Source organism: Salmo salar, chromosome ssa26 (genome assembly GCF_905237065.1).
Source record: "Salmo salar chromosome ssa26, Ssal_v3.1, whole genome shotgun sequence".
Taxonomy (NCBI): domain Eukaryota; kingdom Metazoa; phylum Chordata; class Actinopteri; order Salmoniformes; family Salmonidae; genus Salmo; species Salmo salar.
Genome location: NC_059467.1, coordinates 19,589,125 through 19,606,416, shown reverse-complemented (window position 1 = coordinate 19,606,416; position 17,292 = coordinate 19,589,125). Strand labels below are relative to the sequence as shown.

Below are 17,292 nucleotides of genomic sequence, written 5' to 3'. Positions count from 1 at the left end.
TTACTCATTCAGGTCCAAATGGAAAATATGAAAGATTTCTGCTTGAATAAATATGAAATATGTCTCTATCAGCACTGTCTAACTAGGGCATCCGCAGCTTTGGTTATTTGACATGATAATTAGGAAAGCGTGTTTCTCTTTCCCTCTGATGTGATGATAGTGCTCCTCTGTCTGGGATTTAAATGTGCTATTGATCAGTGTGAGGCTCGGGAGCTCAAATCAAAACGGTGCTACAGCCCCGCGCACTTGCATACATTTCTACCTTTTGTTTTTACTTCTTGTTAAAACAAATATTTAAACTTCACCCCCCCCAAAAAAAATATACTGTTATCGGTTATCCGCTTAACATACGAAGTGCATTTGCCTTCCTACTCTCTGTTTTTCTCCAGTTGTAGTGTGCTAATGTCATGATTTAAATGAAGTATTGATCAGTTTAGGAGGGGAGAATAGAGAGAGGGAGCGATTGTGAGAGAAAGAAAGCAAGAGCAGGGTTATCGGCGTGGATCGCACACAGAAAGAGAGAGCTAAAGGGATGAGCCAGCTTTTTGGTGGGATTCTGTGGAAACGATTCCTATATCAATGCTACTTTCTAATTGAGGAATAAGCAGCAGTCACCTCGTCAGGCTTTCCAAGAGGGAGATAGGTGGAGGCAGCCATGATGCTTTTCAACAGAGAAAGAAGGGGAGAAACGCCCGCGCGGGTCCTGTTCTGGGTGGATTTGTGGATTATCTCTCAGCCTGTATGCAGATGTTTGATTAATGGGTCGTCCTGGGACTCGTCTGGGACTCCATCTTGTCTGTTTTCCTTTCCTCCTCCTCCTCTCGCTGCTGCTGTTGTGATGAGCTACCACCATCACACACACAGAAACAAGACTATGTCTCTGTCTCTGACCAACTGGACCAGTACCTGCATGGGTCTTTCCTTTCCCTCCTCTCTCTCGTTCTATCCCACTCTCCCTACTTTCCCTCCTCCCTCCCTCCCTTCTCCCTTTCTCTCTCATATGATTTAGCAGGTGACTGTGTTGTGTTAATTAGAGGTAGTTTATTAGAGTTAGTGCTGTGTTGGCGTGCTGGGCCAGCCCACTGGCCAGCCTTCTGCTGGTGTCAGACTGGGATCAGTGGGATCCTCACTGGTCCAGTAGTTTGTTTGGTTACATGTTGATGGTAAAAACACTAGACACAAAAAAAGGTTCAAAAAGGGTAATTCTGCTGTCCCCATAGGAAAACCCTTTTTGGTTTCATGTAGAACCCTCTGTGGAAAAGGTTCTTCATGGATCCGAAAAGGGTTCTACCTGGAACCAAAAAGGGTTCTTCAAAGGGTTCTCCTATGGGGACAGCTGAAAAACCATTTTAGGTTGTAGATAGAAAAAAAGGTGCTAAGACTGTATGGTTTCTCAGGAATCCTGTCCTGTGATTATTACAATGATTTAAAATGTTGTTTTTAGTTGTTCTGCTGTTATAAGTTGTTTTACATTCTATGATGAATTCTACTGTTGCTCGTATTATAATGATTATCTCCTTTTTCTTCGTTTAATGACACTTCAGCAATTGGTTTTCAATGCATTAACTGCGTATGAGTAACATTGTGGTATTTATATGTAAACATACATGTAGTCTGTTATCGTGTGTGTTGACACTCACTGACGCAAACCTCCCGTTCTACGGGATTATACCGTTGAAATTGAAAAGGGATTTGATTAGTTAAGATCAGACATTCAGATTAGTTCCATGGTGATTATTCCACACTTTATTGACCCATCATTGACCCGTTGTTATTGTTCAGAATAAGAGCTGGACAATCTCTCACCGTCAGTACTTATTTTGGGTTCAAACAATGTATAAATGGCAACCATTTCAATACGGCAGGTTGTATTCGTCAGATTTTTTGCTCTTATTTAATTCATCCAGATGCTTTCTTACTCATCAGAGTCAGGCGGTTTGAGGCGGATCTCAGGGCTGGTGTTGGGAGAGCAGTTCTGGGACTCAGGGTGTCTGGACCTGGGCAGCTGCTGGTTCTGATCTGGGATCCATGATGTAGCCCTGTCTCAGATAGACAGGCAGGCAGAGCCAAGAGGAAAGGAGAGGAGAGGCTCTTTGTACTGGATTGATTTTCTCCTCTGCCGCCCTGCCTTCTTTTGTGGTTCGATAGCTGGATGTCCATGGGCAGAGGATCTCTCAGCTGCAGAGGGAGCTACAGGAGAGCCAACTGGAGCTCCAGAGGGGACACAGCCGAAGAGAGCAGCAGCAGAGGGACCTGCAGACCCAGACACAGCAGGCAGAGGAGCTCCACACTCAGGTAGAGAACTCACCGCCAGTCTTAGGCTTCTCAGGCCTCCTCTCCTTGTTAGCTCTTGTTCAGCCTTGATGCTTTGTGTCTACAGTTCTTTGAATGTGTGTGTTGGGTGTCTGTTCACTAGTGCACGGTCAAGAACCAACCAATTTACCCCCAGGAATCTAATCCAAATGTGTTTGAACAATGTAGACTAACTCATCATACAGGTCGTGTCCACTTTTTTTGTGTCTTATTCATTTAAATGTGTTTTGTATAGAAAGCATCATAAGCATATGTTGCCGAATGTAAAGTAGCCTGGTATTCATATTGATGGATTGTAATTAGCTAAACTGTGAAAGTGCGTCATCTTATAGAGGAGCGTATCTGTTCACCATAAAATAACTCATCCTTTAGAAACTTGAAGATGTCTCACTTTCTTGCAAAACCATATAGTCAGGGTACATAGGCCTCGGTTAAATCTGCATAATGATCCAATAGCAGCATAATGGGCGATAATCCTCCATGTTGATGGAGGCACAACATCCTGTCCTATGGACCAAAGTGCCATAGCGGGGCAGCCCTATATTGGTTCCATTAGTACAGTTGTGCTATCTGATGCTGGGTTGTGGCTTGGGAACATGTGCTGAGCAGCTGGCCCTGTCTGTGTCTGTGTCTGCCTCTGGCCCAGACCACCTCTCTCCTGTCTAACTGGCAGAGGCCAGGAAACATGAGTCAGAGCAGGATGACTATGTTGTTTACTACAGAGAACTGGGGGGATGAGGAGCCTGTCTGTCAACAACAGACAGACAGTCAGACATGCACACAATAAGGCAGACCAGACAGACATGTAGAAAAATTTACATCCATAAATATACAGTAGTTAGATACTTTTTTTACCCATTTTTGTGATATCGAATTGGTAGTTACAGTCTTGTCCCATCGCTGCAACTTCCGTACGTACTCGGGAGAGGCGAAGGTCGAGAGCCGTGCGTCATCCAAAATACAACCGAGCCAAGCCGCTCTGCTTCTCCTGGAGAAAACTGCAAACCAATCAGATTCAGAGCTAATGCTGGCTGTCAGCGCCTGTGTCACCTGTCGCTAGGTCTCTAGGCAGACTCTCTGCCTTGAGCTGGAGGGATCCACAGCAGCTATCTGCTCTACATGCCTGATGGGAGATCTCATTCACACTTGTCACTCTATCAATGACTGCACCATTCCCTGAGCACTCTGCCTTTATCTCCCCCTTCTGTCTTTATAGAATGAAAGGAACGAGTCAGTTTCTTTTCCTTCATAGCATAACTATATTCTGTAGCCTCCTGTAACTGTACAGTCATGGCTATGTCCAATTAATGGATGCTGTGTATTGATGTATTAAGATCCAAGTGCTCTGGACACCAATTGGGCATAATGCTAAAGTCACTACCAGCCTATTTCCTCCATGTGCTATCAGTGTCCATTAATGATGAACTAATCAACTGTCTTGTCCTATCCTGTCCTAACTCCCTGTGTGTTTCATTCCAGCCCCTCCATCGTCATTATCACCGCTGTGTCACCCACCTTTAATTTAAAGGCCATTTTCTACTCTCCATAATGACATGTCACTGTCCTTTCTCCCTAGATTGAGTAGATTTGAATGCGGTGACTCTGGTCCCTGTCCATATTAGTCATACAAGCTTCTGCCTAACCTGAAATAAGTTCACTCATAGACGGCGCTCGAGTTTTTAAGTTTGGGGAAACACATTTTGACCATAAAAATGCAAACAGATCAATAAAAATGACGTTGTCTGATCCATATAATAGGCCTATGAGAAGGAGAGACGTCCATCTAAACTTGGGGAGGGAATAACAAACTTTCAAGTGGCACTGAGCCAGCAATGATAAAGAGTGAATATGCAGACTCACCACGGGGATATGGTCGATGCTCTCCGCTGGTGCCAATGAGATAGGCTACTGTTCGCTCAATGACAATATAAGGGCACAGGGCGAGACCCAGATGCAGACACTGGAGGCAGATGGTTCGAGTCGCTGATATTTATCAGTATCCAAGTGGCAGGCAAGAGAATGGTCGTGGACAGGCAAAAGATCATAACAAGGTCAGAGTCCAGGAGGTACAGAGTGGCAGGCAGGCAGGCTCGAGGTCAGGGCAGGCAGTATGGTCAGGCAGGGGGGTTCAGAGTCAAGGCAGGCAAGGGTCAAAACCGGGAGGACTGGCAAAAACAGAGAAAAGGAAAAAGCAGGACCACGGAGTAACGCGCTTGTTGACTTGACAAAACCACACGGACTGCACAGACAGACAGAGAACACAGGTAGAAATACCCAGGGGATAATGGGGAAGATGGGTGACACCTGGAGGGGGTGGAGACAAGAACAGGTGAAACAGATCAGGGTTTGACAGACAATTTGCATAACTAAAAGACAGATTAGAGTGTTTTCGTTTTCTTCTCCTTACGGCAATAGCCATTTGCTTTCCAAACTATGTTTTCCCGCAATTGTATTTTGAACTATTGCAATATGCCTTCCAGGGCCTCTCCACTTTTCAATGACAGTCTCAACTCAACAGTCATCTATTTGGAATTGAACGCGCGTTGCCCAAATTGCGGGCACTTCCGACTGTATGAAATGCGATTTAAAGAATGGAATGATCCCCTGTGGCCAAATTGCGCTTTCTGGTGTAGTAGCCTATTTATTTCTGTATAGACAGGAGTAGGCTAATTAGGCTATATAATGACACTAACAATTTACTTTCTCCACGTATGATTTCACTCTTGAAGTTTCTACAGATGCTTTGGTAACAGCTGTGTTACTGTAAGAAATAATGAAATGCTGTATTGAATAGAAATTGAATAGTGTGGATATGTATTTACCGTATTCCAGTGTTTGTTCAGAGACAAGTAGAAATTGTTTAGGCTGCAGTACTGTAGTATTCCTCCCTCTCTGACATCATGTCTCTTTTGTCCCCCTAGCTGGCTGAGGTCAAAGGGCGTCTTGTGCAGGTGGAGGGAGAAAATGTGGCGCTCATGGGATATAAGCTGGAGCTGAGAGCCGAGGTCAGACTGGGTGCCTGTCGTGGTTCACAGTGACTGGAGTCCACCGCTAACACAATACACACACTCCAGCGGAAACACTTTCATATCCCAAAGTCCATCATCAGCAACAATACACACTGATTCACTCCCGGATTCATATTGTCCGCCGTAACAAAAATCTCTCCACAGTCTTGGAGACCTCCATAAACTATGTCTATCTCTGTTGACAATGGAGACCTTGATGCTCACATTCACAGTACTGTATACTCTGGAGTCTCTGCCTGTTATAATGTCTCTGTAAGATGTTGTTTATTACCATTGAGAGTCTGCTCGTATCCATGCCTACATAATGTGAGTGTGCAAATGTGTGTGTGTGTACATGCGGTTGTGTGCATGCTTGTATGCAAGTTTGTGTCTTTCCATGGTCTCTTCCTCTCAGAGACCCACTCCTTCTCCATTAACCTGGGCAGACAGACAGACAGACAGCGATTCCCACTCAGGAAACTGTGCTCTCCCCTGGGACTAGGGGAATATGGATGAGTTAAACATAGACATGGCTCAGGGGCTGGGTGGATATGGGTTATGTTAGTGCTGGGAATGAGGATGTATAATGAGAGGGAAATGAGAGCCACTCTTACCTGATTGCCATGGATTTCCCTCCAGTATAAGTGTGGGGTCACAATGAGACGGGCCAGCCTACTGTCCCACTGGGAGAAGATGGAGCTGTGATCTAATGTTGCGCTAACCTTACAGTAGTGTGTGTGTGTGTGTGTGTGTGTGTGTGTGTGTGTGTGTGTGTGTGTGTGTGTGTGTGTGTGCGTGTGTGCGTGCGTGCGTGCGTGCGTGCGTGCGTGCGTGCGTGTGCGGACCCTGCAGGTGGAAAGGCTGGCAGCGGTGGTGTATTCTCTGCAGAGCTCTGTCAGGATCAGAGGGCACAGAGAGTGCCCAGGCCTAGCGGAGGTATGTGGACCTGGAGGGGGAGCTGACAGAGACCCATGCCCAGCTCACGGAGTGCCAGGACAGGCTACAGGAAGCCAGGAGGAGGGTGAGAGCACCATGCTATAAACCACCATCAACCCAGCTGTACAGATAGAAACATACAGACACACAGGCACTACCACTGTAAGATAATGTCATGTTGACCTGACTGTTATGCTCAATGAGTCTACTTCAGTTCTAGTCTTACCATCTCACCCACAGTGAGATACTTGATGTCAGTGCTTATTGGGTATAGTGGATTACTCCTAGAGTACATGCCATTGTAAAGGCAGCTACGCTCATGTTGAAGAAGCTGGAATTGTGTTTGCCGTGGCTCAGAACCTTGTTCAAAAGCCTCCCGCTGATCCAGCCTCTCCATGTGAGATGGTGGATGTCCGGCACATTTCCTCTAGTGCTCAGCATACGGCCAGAGCCTTTATCTGAACACAATTAGTCATTTTCCCAGGCCTCTGCACTCTGCAGGCTCTCCCACTGTAATTTCTCTGCATTTCCCTGTAACCTTTAGTAGTGGGGTTTGAGTCCACTGTGAGCCCCTGCTCCTCTGCCCAGGCATCCATTACAGCTCTCCAGGACAGCAGTATTAATCCACCTGATGCCATGCCAGCCGTGCTCCTCATATGGAAATGAAGCTGCCTCACTGCTGCTTTATTACTATTCACAGGAGGCTCTGTCTGTCTGTCTGTCTGTCTGTCTGTCTGTCTGTCTGTCTGTCTGTCTGTCTGTCTGTCTGTCTGTCTGTCTGTCTGTCTGTCTGTCTGTCTGTCTGTCTGTCTGTCTGTCTGCCTGCCTGCCTGCCTGCCTGCCTGCCTGCCTGCCTGCCTGCCTGCCTGCCTGCCTGCCTGCCTGCCTGCCTGTGTGTGTTATTTGTCTGCTCTCTCTCCATGTCACCTTTGTTGATTTTGTCTCTCTTGTCTCCGGCTCTGTGCTCTCTGCTTTAATGACGCATATATCCTATCTTCAGTCGCTGCTTAATCCCAGCAGTGCTGGCTCAGGAACAGATTACTGCTCCCAGACATGAGAGAAGTAAAGAGCAGGGAGGGAGAGAAAGAGAGAGAGACGATCCACAGGGAGACAGAGGGGTCCAGCACATGTATGTGGAAGTGTACATGCCCACAACCCAGTCTCAGACAGAAAATTATTGAAAAAACTCCATCCACTGCTTTTGTTCATCCTCATTTGCTATGATGGACTCTGTGTACAGCCAGAGAACCATGTCCAGGTTCACACCAGCAGTCTCCCAGAGTATGCAGTGGGTTTCAGAATGGACTTTTCCATGTTAGGATTAATCACTTTACTCAATGCCCTCTCTATCTACCAATGTCTATCTCACCTCTAGCTCCTTTATGAGCTCAAACTGCATCTTTTTGACCCCCTCTCATTTCCTCCCTCTCTCCCCTCTCTCTCCAGGCTGAGGAGCAGACCCAAAAGTTCCAGGACACGGTGTCCAGTCTGAAGAGCCAGCATGGCTGTGTTAGTCAGCAGGTATGCAGGCCCATGTGACAGACCCAATCCTAATCCTTTCCCCCTTGATTCCTCACACCCTACCCATACCCCATCCCTACCACACCTTGCGGTTACCATCCCTACCACACCTTGCGGTTACCATCCCTACCACACCTTGTGATTACCATCCCTACCACACCCTTCTGTTACCATCCCTACCACACCTTGCGGTTACCATCCCTACCACACCTTGCGGTTACCATCCCTACCACACCCTTCTGTTACCATCCCTACCACACCTTGTGGTTACCATCCCTACCACACCTTGTGGTTACCATCCCTACCACACCTTGTGATTACCATCCCTACCACACCTTGCGGTTACCATCCCTACCACACCCTTCTGTTACCATCCCTACCACACCTTGCGGTTACCATCCCTACCACACCCTTCTGTTACCATCCCTACCACACCTTGTGGTTACCATCCCTACCACACCTTGTGGTTACCATCCCTACCACACCTTGTGATTACCATCCCTACCACACCTTGCGGTTACCATCCCTACCACACCTTGCGGTTACCATCCCTACCACACCCTTGTGGTTACCATCCCTACCACACCTTGTGGTTACCATCCCTACCACACCTTGCGGTTACCATCCCTACCACACCTTGCGGTTACCATCCCTACCACACCCTTGTGGTTACCATCCCTACCACACCTTGTGGTTACCATCCCTACCACACCTTGCGGTTACCATCCCTACCACACCTTGCGGTTACCATCCCTACCACACCCTTCTGTTACCATCCCTACCACACCCTTCTGTTACCATCCCTACCACACCCTTCTGTTACCATCCCTACCACACCCTTCGGTTACCATCCCTACCACACCTTGCGGTTACCATCCCTACCACACCTTGCGGTTACCATCCCTACCACACCCTTCTGTTACCATCCCTACCACACCCTTCTGTTACCATCCCTACCACACCCTTCTGTTACCATCCCTACCACACCTTGCGTTTACTACCATCCCTACCACACCTTGCGTTTACTACCATCCCTACCACACCCTTCTGTTACCATCCCTACCACACCTTGCGGTTACCATCCCTACCACACCCTTCTGTTACCATCCCTACCACACCCTTCTGTTACCATCCCTACCACACCTTGCGTTTACTACCATCCCTACCACACCCTTCTGTTACCATCCCTACCACACCTTGCGTTTACTACCATCCCTACCACACCCTTCTGTTACCATCCCTACCACACCTTGCGTTTACTACCATCCCTACCACACCCTTCTGTTACCATCCCTACCACACCTTGCGTTTACTACCATCCCTACCACACCTTGTGGTTACCATCCCTACCACACCCTGCGGTTACCATCCCTACCACACCTTGTGGTTACCATCCCTACCACACCCTTCTGTTACCATCCCTACCACACCTTGCGTTTACTACCATCCCTACCACACCTTGCGTTTACTACCATCCCTACCACACCTTGCGTTTACTACCATCCCTACCACACCTTGCGTTTACTACCATCCCTACCACACCCTGCGGTTACCTTTTGTGTTGCCTTTTTCCATTCTCACTGTTTCTGAACAAAACAGTCATTTATTGAGGATTTTTGTCTTATGAAACATGTCTTTTCTTATATAACATTAATACCTTGTGAAACATGTCTTTGTTTGATCTCTCTCTCACACTATGTGTTGTCTATCACACACACACATCCCCAGCTCAGCTTGTTTCAGACTCCATGCGGCTTGTCATGTATTTCACAGACTGTGAAACATGAAGGATCAGCTGCCATTTAGGACCTATCTGTCTGTTTGTCTCCGTCTCACACACATGCAGTGTGCACGCACCTACACACAACACACACACACTCTCTGTTGGTGCTGTCCAGTCCTGTGGAGATGACAGGAGCGTGGGGTCTGAGTGAGGGAGCCCCTTCCTCAGCCTGGCTCTCCTGGGGGTTAATTAACACTCCTCCCCCAGACGCACCAGCCCCATCCTGCTCCAGCAGCCCCATCCTGCTCCAGCAGCCCCATCCTGCTCCAGCAGCCCCATCCTGCCCCACCAGCCCCATCCTGCTCCAGCAGCCCCATCCTGCTCCAGCAGCCCCATCCTGCCCCACCAGCCCCATCCTGCTCCAGCAGCCCCATCCTGCCCCACCAGCCCCATCCTGCTCCAGCAGCCCCATCCGGCTCCAGCAGCCCCATCCTGCTCCACCAGCCCCATCCTGCTCCAGCAGCCCTATCCTGCTCCACCAGCTCCATCCTGCCCCACCAGCTCCATCCTGCTCCAGCAGCCCCATCCTGCCCCACCAGCCCCATCCTGCTCCAGCAGCCCTATCCTGCTCCACCAGCTCCATCCTGCCCCACCAGCTCCATCCTGCTCCACCAGCTCCATCCTGCCCCACCAGCTCCATCCTGCCCCAGCAGCTCCATCCTGCCCCACCAGCCCCATCCTGCTCCAGCAGCCCTATCCTGCTCCACCAGCTCCATCCTGCCCCACCAGCTCCATCCTGCCCCACCAGCTCCATCCTGCCCCAGCAGCTCCATCCTGCTCCAGCAGCTCCATCCTGCCCCACCAGCTCCATCCTGCCCCAGCAGCTCCATCCTGCCCCACCAGCTCCATCCTGCTCCAGCAGCTCCAGGTGTAAATAATTGGGAGTTGTGCGAACCCAAATGGTCTTCTTCTTAACTGGGCTGGTTGCTGAACCTGCCTGCTGGCATCACGTGGGCCCCTCCCAGGTTAGATGACTGTTAGGGCCAGGCGGACAGCGAATGATTGCTAATAAAACATTTGATTGAGAGGAGAACAGAGTGAGAACCATAAACATCCTGAATTCTGCCCTTTCATTTTGCCATCTCCAGAGAATTGGTTTTGCTGTGCCGCAGAGCGACTCACACACAAGCAGTTAGTTGTCTGCCCTAGGACTGGAATTTCATTTAGTGCGTGTGCGTGTGTACGAGTGTACGAGCCCATGTGGGTGCAGGTGTAATGTGGTGTGCGTATTTTATACTTTCCTATTTTATAGAAATGAGCCAGGGTTTTTCTAGATGTGAAATCTCCCGTCCCTATAGGTGCAGCAGTGCTGCTACAGATAAGGAGAGAAAACAATAATTTCATACTGCAGTGGGAATATGACCATAGAGTTACCAAGATGTCCACTGCAGAGCTGTGAATGCACTGCAGAGCCCTCTGCAATCTCCCCTCATTCTGCTCTTTGTACTACATGTTTGTGAGGCAGGTCTGTAGTGATGAGCTATTGTACAGGCTAGTGTTTAGCTACTGTGTTTGACTACAGGATGCGGCTATTCCACAGTCATTTACCAGCATGTTGTGGGCTCTTTATGTTAGAGATATTGTATGGCAGTTGTTGACAGTGTCTTGGTAGTGCACATACTGTATGGCTGGTTGCTGTTGCTGATTATGCTTACTGGAATGTATTTCTACTACAGTGTTCTGCGTGGATGCATGGGATTGATGGGTCTTGTTGGTATGTGTTGCCAGTGTGTTGGATAAATGTGAATTCCTGGTGTGTGTTTAAGGTACTCTATGATTGCTGGGGTGGGTATGTAGCTTGATACAGTATAAGAGCACCAGGTTTAATGCTGGTGTATGTTGGTTCTGTGCAGGGTGTATAAAATGCATAATGGGTGTGTTGGGGTAGTTGAGTGTCTTTGGGGTTTATGTACCATCAGTGTGGTGGGGTATAACACCAGTTTATTGGGGTGTGTGGGGTATATACTGTAATAACCATGTATTGGGGTGTGGTGCTGGGGTATGATGAAAGGGTAGAAGCATATATCAGACTCCAGCCCAGGCAGAACTAATAAAAGGCCAACCATGTTGGAGCTCCTCTGCTTCTGGCAACAGCGCTGCTTTTTACTGCCGCTCTGACAGCAAGATAAAGTGCTCATCCAATTAGAAAAATATTTGGTCACCTACCTACCAATGGAGCTTGGGCTTGTATTTTTCAAGCCATTTGATCCGGAATCCTTGCTGTTTTTATTGTATGTTTTCCTACCATTGTGTATATACATTTTATTGCGCAGCCATGGAATGTTGATGAACCATTTACCATGTAGTTATGTAGTGAATGTTGTCTGTCTCAGTGTGGTTTCTAATGAAGGGTGGGGCAGTGCTACGTCGAGTAGGTCTGTGTGTAGTATGGTGGTGTGTGGGTTTACATTCTGTTAGGTTTTTGTGTTGGTGTCGGCTATGTTTGGGCTGAGAGGATTTTAGTCATCTCTGTCATTTGTCCATTTCCTGTGCAGGGCTCTGTACATGTATACCAGTGCTAGTCGCCTTCTCTGCTTAAGAATACTGATGTATTTTTTCCAGTGCATTAAAATTAAATTCTCTCTTGTTGTAAAAAGAGGCACATGTTAAAAATAATTGGATGTGGGAGAGAACAAAGGGCTGCCTCTCGTTCCCTCCCTGCACACCCCAGCTAGGCGTTAATACCAAGCCAGCCGCATTGTTCTGCCGTCTGCAGCCATCCCCCCAGCCAGACACTCAGCGCTGGAGAAGTCACTTTTAATGTCTGATAATCAAGGTGAATTTTCAAAAAGCTGCCATTTTCAAACGAGGGTGTATATATTACATGGAGATGGGATTTGAGGAGGGGAGGGGCTCTGCTGGGAGAGAGGCAGAGCCTCGGCCATGCACAGTGGAAGAGAGACACCTAATGGCCACGGCAGGAACTGCAGGGAGGTTGTGCTCTGCTGGCAATCAATGGAGGAAGGCGGTTGTCAGTTCACTGTCAGTCATGTGTTGTTGTGCTGTGTAATTTGCTTTGTCTGTGGTAGAGTATGTGTGTTCCACAAGTTCAGGTTGAACAATAGCTTTCAGCGATTCCTATTTTCTCAAGGAGCCATTCACTAGGAATGTCCTTGTGTCCTCCAAACATTCACGTACATTTTACTCATATACAGACAGAGTATATAGAGATATATTATTAAAGATAGTATGTCCACGTATATGTGTTTATCCGCTCTTCTCAGTAATTGTGGTGGAGCGTTGCAGGGGAGACTGAGGCAGCTGAGAGAGGAGTAGGGGGGCTCCATTTCTCCGGCGTGGTGCAGGGGCTCATCTCCCCCCGCCCCCTCTCCCTTCTTTCTTCCCCACGTCGCTCTAAGGTAGGATTATTTCTCCTCCGCTCTGCCGCACCATATATCCCAGGTCTGCAGTTCCCCCTCGCCGCTGTCATTTTTCACGGCGTGTTTTCGCGCGGGTGCAGCATTGCGCGGTGGCACTGTGCCTATGCAATATGTTAAGGAGGGGAATATATGCAGCGTGTAGAATGTAATAAGTGTACATTTATTTTCTGCGGTGGTGATTTACTAGTGTTTCCGGTGCTTGGAAAAAAGAGGGCAGCAGTGTATCTTAATGAACATGACTGCTGCGTATGCACTCACCTCCAAGGCTTTTTTACACACCGGAGACACAATATTATCCAGTTGATAGAGAGTCTTTGGATGGTTTTTATGATGTGTATAAATGAAATTCCCCCATTCCAGCATAGTGTTTTTTTTGTTTACAGATGGTGATGTTCGGTGTTGGCTTGGTTAAATACCAGTCTAATGGCACCTTGTCTGGCAGTGAGGCAGAGTTTAGTATATTTAGGCTAGCTGTGGGGCTCGGACCCTGCCATTCTGATTGCCTATCCTGGTCCACCTGTGTTCCTACACCCCCTATAGAGCCCCCTGTGTCTTTAACCTGCACACACACACACAACGACACACACACACAATCCCCCTCCCATCTCCAGTCCTGTCCCCCTGAGTGAGATCTGATGGAGTCATGCAAAGAGGTTTAAAATAAAAACACTAACACAAACACACATGGTTGATGGAAGCCTGAAATGGACATTATACTCTGAGGGGAAGTAGATCTAATCCCATGAAACAGTAGGCTTTAAATGTATTCTGTGCTCGGAGCCTTGTGGCTCGAACCTCCCTCTGTGAGACCACCACTGAATAGAACAAAAAAAATCAAATCAAACAATGTTTTTTCAGAAGTAAATGCTAGCGTAGAAGCTTTTGGTCCAGTGCGTCTGATGCTGTTCATTGATTAGCTCAGCTATGTGGGTTTGTTTTAACATTTCTGGCCTCAAAAGACTGACTTAATGCACCCCGGAAGAAGAAAGATGGAGGCAGCCTCCTCTCTGCTCTTTCATGAGGACAACGTCTCAGACGTGTCACGCTCTTTCAGTCTGTCTGTGTGTGGTGCGCGCGTGCACGTGAGTGTGTACGTGCGCAAAAGCCTCTTCTTGTACACTCTGTCAAAAGCATTTTTTTTCAATGGGACACTGTTGTTGGTGACAGAGCTCTATGTCTCTCCCATTCTAGTAGTATTTAGATTTCATATGTACGTTATACTCCTCATCTCTTCCCCATTCTCCCGTTGGTCTTTGTGAAGTGGGAAGATTCTCCATTGTTAATGTGCTCCTTTCTCTCTCCTTTTCTATGCTGGTCTCAGAACAGTTTTTTCTCTCTGAGTAGACTATGTACGACAATGTATTCTGATATTTGCTACAACTCCATGGCTTGGTTTCTATAGGCTTCTTTTCTCATACTGGAAGTTGTGTTTTAGTGGTGTGCGTGAGTGTTTGTCTCGTGGTCGTCGTGGGTTTCTGTGGTTTAGCAGAGACACTGTGTGTGTGACAGTTGAGACAGACGTGGACCCATGACACAAACCACTACGGTCATTTTGTACATCAGAGTGACCTTCCGGACCAGGCTGGAGTTCACATACAAGCTTTTTCTCCTGGAAGTACAGAAGCTATTAGATGTAATCGCAATGTTGTTGTCTTTTATATTTCCTATCTGCTAGAATTCATTGATAGTTTGATAATGCCGGGGTTCACTGAGTGCAAGAACTCTAACCATATGATAAGATATTGGCACCGTGTTTGAAGGCTGGTGGTTTTATTTGGTACATGAGTGTATTATTTGTTCCTGGCACTGGTAGCAGACAGTTATTTTTCATTGCTTGGTTAGAGGGCATGCTTCCAAAGTGTTGTTCTCAGCTGTAGTGGAGAGTAAAGAAGGGAGAATAAGGAGAGGACTGGGGCCGGGGGCTCTCTGATGGAGGGAGGAGTGTGGAGAGATGAAGATAGGGAGCGTTGTTTTGCCAGACCAGTGTGGCAGAGCTGGTGTGTCTGGCCCTGTGCCAGCCTGGGCAGTGTGCCCACGGGGAGGCAGTGTGCAGCCAGCGCTGTGCCACAGACAGAGAGACAGAGAGACAGAAAGACATAGAGACAGAGAGGCAGGAGACAGAGAGGCAGGAGACAGAGGGAGAGGCTGGTAAGAGGACTGACTGACTGTCAGAGGAGTCTGGGTTGAAGTGACACTCCCCCCTGGGGTGTGATGGGTGGGCAGGACCACCGTGAGAGAAAGAGACTCTCATATCTATTGGGTGAAATACCATAGTGTGCCATCACAGCAGCAACACCATTGTAAATACAACCCACATTTATTATCACTTTTGTACTTTAACTATTTGCACATAATATGACATTTGAAATGTCTTTATTCTTCTGGAACCTTTGTGAGTGTAGTGATTACTGTTCATTTTTGTATTGTTTATTTCACTTTTGTTTTTTATGTATTTCACTTGCTTTGGCAATGTAAACATATGTTTCCCATGCCATTAAAGCCTTTAAATTGAATTGCATTGAGAGGTGAGAGAAATGGCTGATGTTGGATAGTGCCATGTCATTCAGTGCCTTAGAGACTCCATGGACATCATTGCCTATTTAGTGTCTGTGCATGTTTAGTTCATCTCCAATGCATGGAACATATGCAGACTGTAGTGGACAATGGGGATTTTGAGCAATTAATACTATTTATGCAGTCGTTTATAGTCTCAAACAATACTGCTGCGAGCCTGTTTAGAGGTTGTTGTTCACTCAGTTGTTTCTCCTTTCTCACTGTGTCAATGCTTGAATAAACAGATGCTTCATGGGTAAAATGCTATCTCCCTGGTATGTGTGCATTTAAATAGTGTTTGCTTTTCAAAACCCTATCCCTCCTTTCCCCCTCTTTTCCCTCTCTCTGTTTCCCTCTCCCCCTCTCTGCTCCTCTTTGTATCCTTCAAATATTCTGCACATCCCGCAACAGTTCCGCATCGCAGATATCCCTAATATAATCTATGTGTCTGAATACTAATTTATACCGTCAGGATAAAATAAATAGTCTACAGTTAATTATGGGGCGCCGGCTCCTGGCTTGGCCCAATGATTTATGAAGTGCGCGTAGGCATTCTGCTACACATTTTTCTTAATTTATTTTAATCTGTCTTTCAATACATTTTCCTGGAAACGTCTTAATGATGTCAGAGGTGTGTGTCAATGACCCTGGCTCAGGGAGCAGTCCTTTGGTGGTGGAGAGGTAGGGGTGGGGGTTCCAACCGGACAAGGGCACTTTCCAGCACCCCCCTTCACACCTCCCTCCCACCTCCCCTCTCCACACACCACCTCAGTTTCATTTGCTGCCTTGGTGTCTGTCTGTCTGTGTGGTTGCCTGTCTATCTGTCTGTATGCCTTGCTGTCCGTCTGTCTATGTGTGTCTGTCTGTTTCTCCTATCTTTCCCCTCATTACAGTGTGTCCATGTGTTTTCTGTGGGGGCTCCTGTTCCACTAGACTTCTCTCTTGTTTATTTAGCTCTCTGGTCCTGTGTGAGCAGTAAGATACAGTAACGTAGCAGTACGGTTCTGGGTAATCCATACTTCTGTGTGGTCAGAGCTGTTAGCCAGGCCAGGGGCTGGGGGTGGGTGGTTGGTGATGCTGGGCATGGTCCACCAGGGGAGAGAGAGCCCCTAGCTCCCTCCCAGACAGCAAAACACTTCACATGATTAGATGTATTTTCTCCACCCTTTCTTCTCCTCTCAAATTAAAGCCGATGCCTCCTCTACTTGTTATGCGCTGTCGACCTCTGGCAATTAGCGCGGAGCGTGGCCGACGTGACGCTCGGAGAGCCCTGGTAGGGAGCGGGCAGCAGGCGCTGAGCCTCCGCCCTAACCACATCCGTCCGTCTGCCAGCCTCCCAAACAGAGGCAGCACACAGCTCGTCAGAGCAGGGCCCCATTAGGGACATCCACACATCTCTCTGCATCAGGATGCTCTCATTTACCTCCTCCAGATCCTACCATTCATCTCCTCTGAAAAAAAAAGATCTCCCATCAAGCGGCCAAGCATGGCTGGCTGCAGTGGCTACCCTGAAAGAGGAAAAAGAATGATTTAATTTCTTCTCCTTTTTGTCTCAGTGGCCTACTCACTTTGTTCATACACACATCATTACACAAAGAGGCCTCATTTTCATCTCGCGGCCAGGCAGGCTGAGATCAGGGCTCTAAGTTAGCCATGCGGCCGCAACCAGGCCATCACTGCAGATCAATACCTGTGGTCAGGACGGAGCACGCCGTGCTTTGCTGTGCTACGCCTCCTAAATAGGCCCTGCAGGTCCCACCATAAAACACCTCACAGGCCAGCCTGACGGACCCATAAA

The 17,292-nt window shown here is 47.8% G+C and overlaps 1 protein-coding gene across 7 annotated transcripts in view; it reads left to right on the top strand.

Moving 5' to 3' along the window:
• Positions 1-17,292, top strand: part of LOC106587320 (involucrin) — a 129,419-nt gene that overhangs the window by 96,826 nt on the left and 15,301 nt on the right. For 6 of the 7 annotated variants that reach the window (XM_045709048.1, XM_045709045.1, XM_045709046.1 and 3 more), the window contains 3 exons: positions 2,149-2,295; positions 5,235-5,318; positions 6,174-6,342. In XM_045709048.1, the coding sequence (XP_045565004.1) occupies positions 2,149-2,295; positions 5,235-5,318; positions 6,174-6,342 (400 nt within the window). Of the gene's footprint in view, positions 1-2,148; positions 2,296-5,234; positions 5,319-6,173; positions 6,343-7,703; positions 7,779-17,292 lie in introns of all 7 variants that reach the window. The other variant, XM_045709047.1, reaches the window with a different exon arrangement.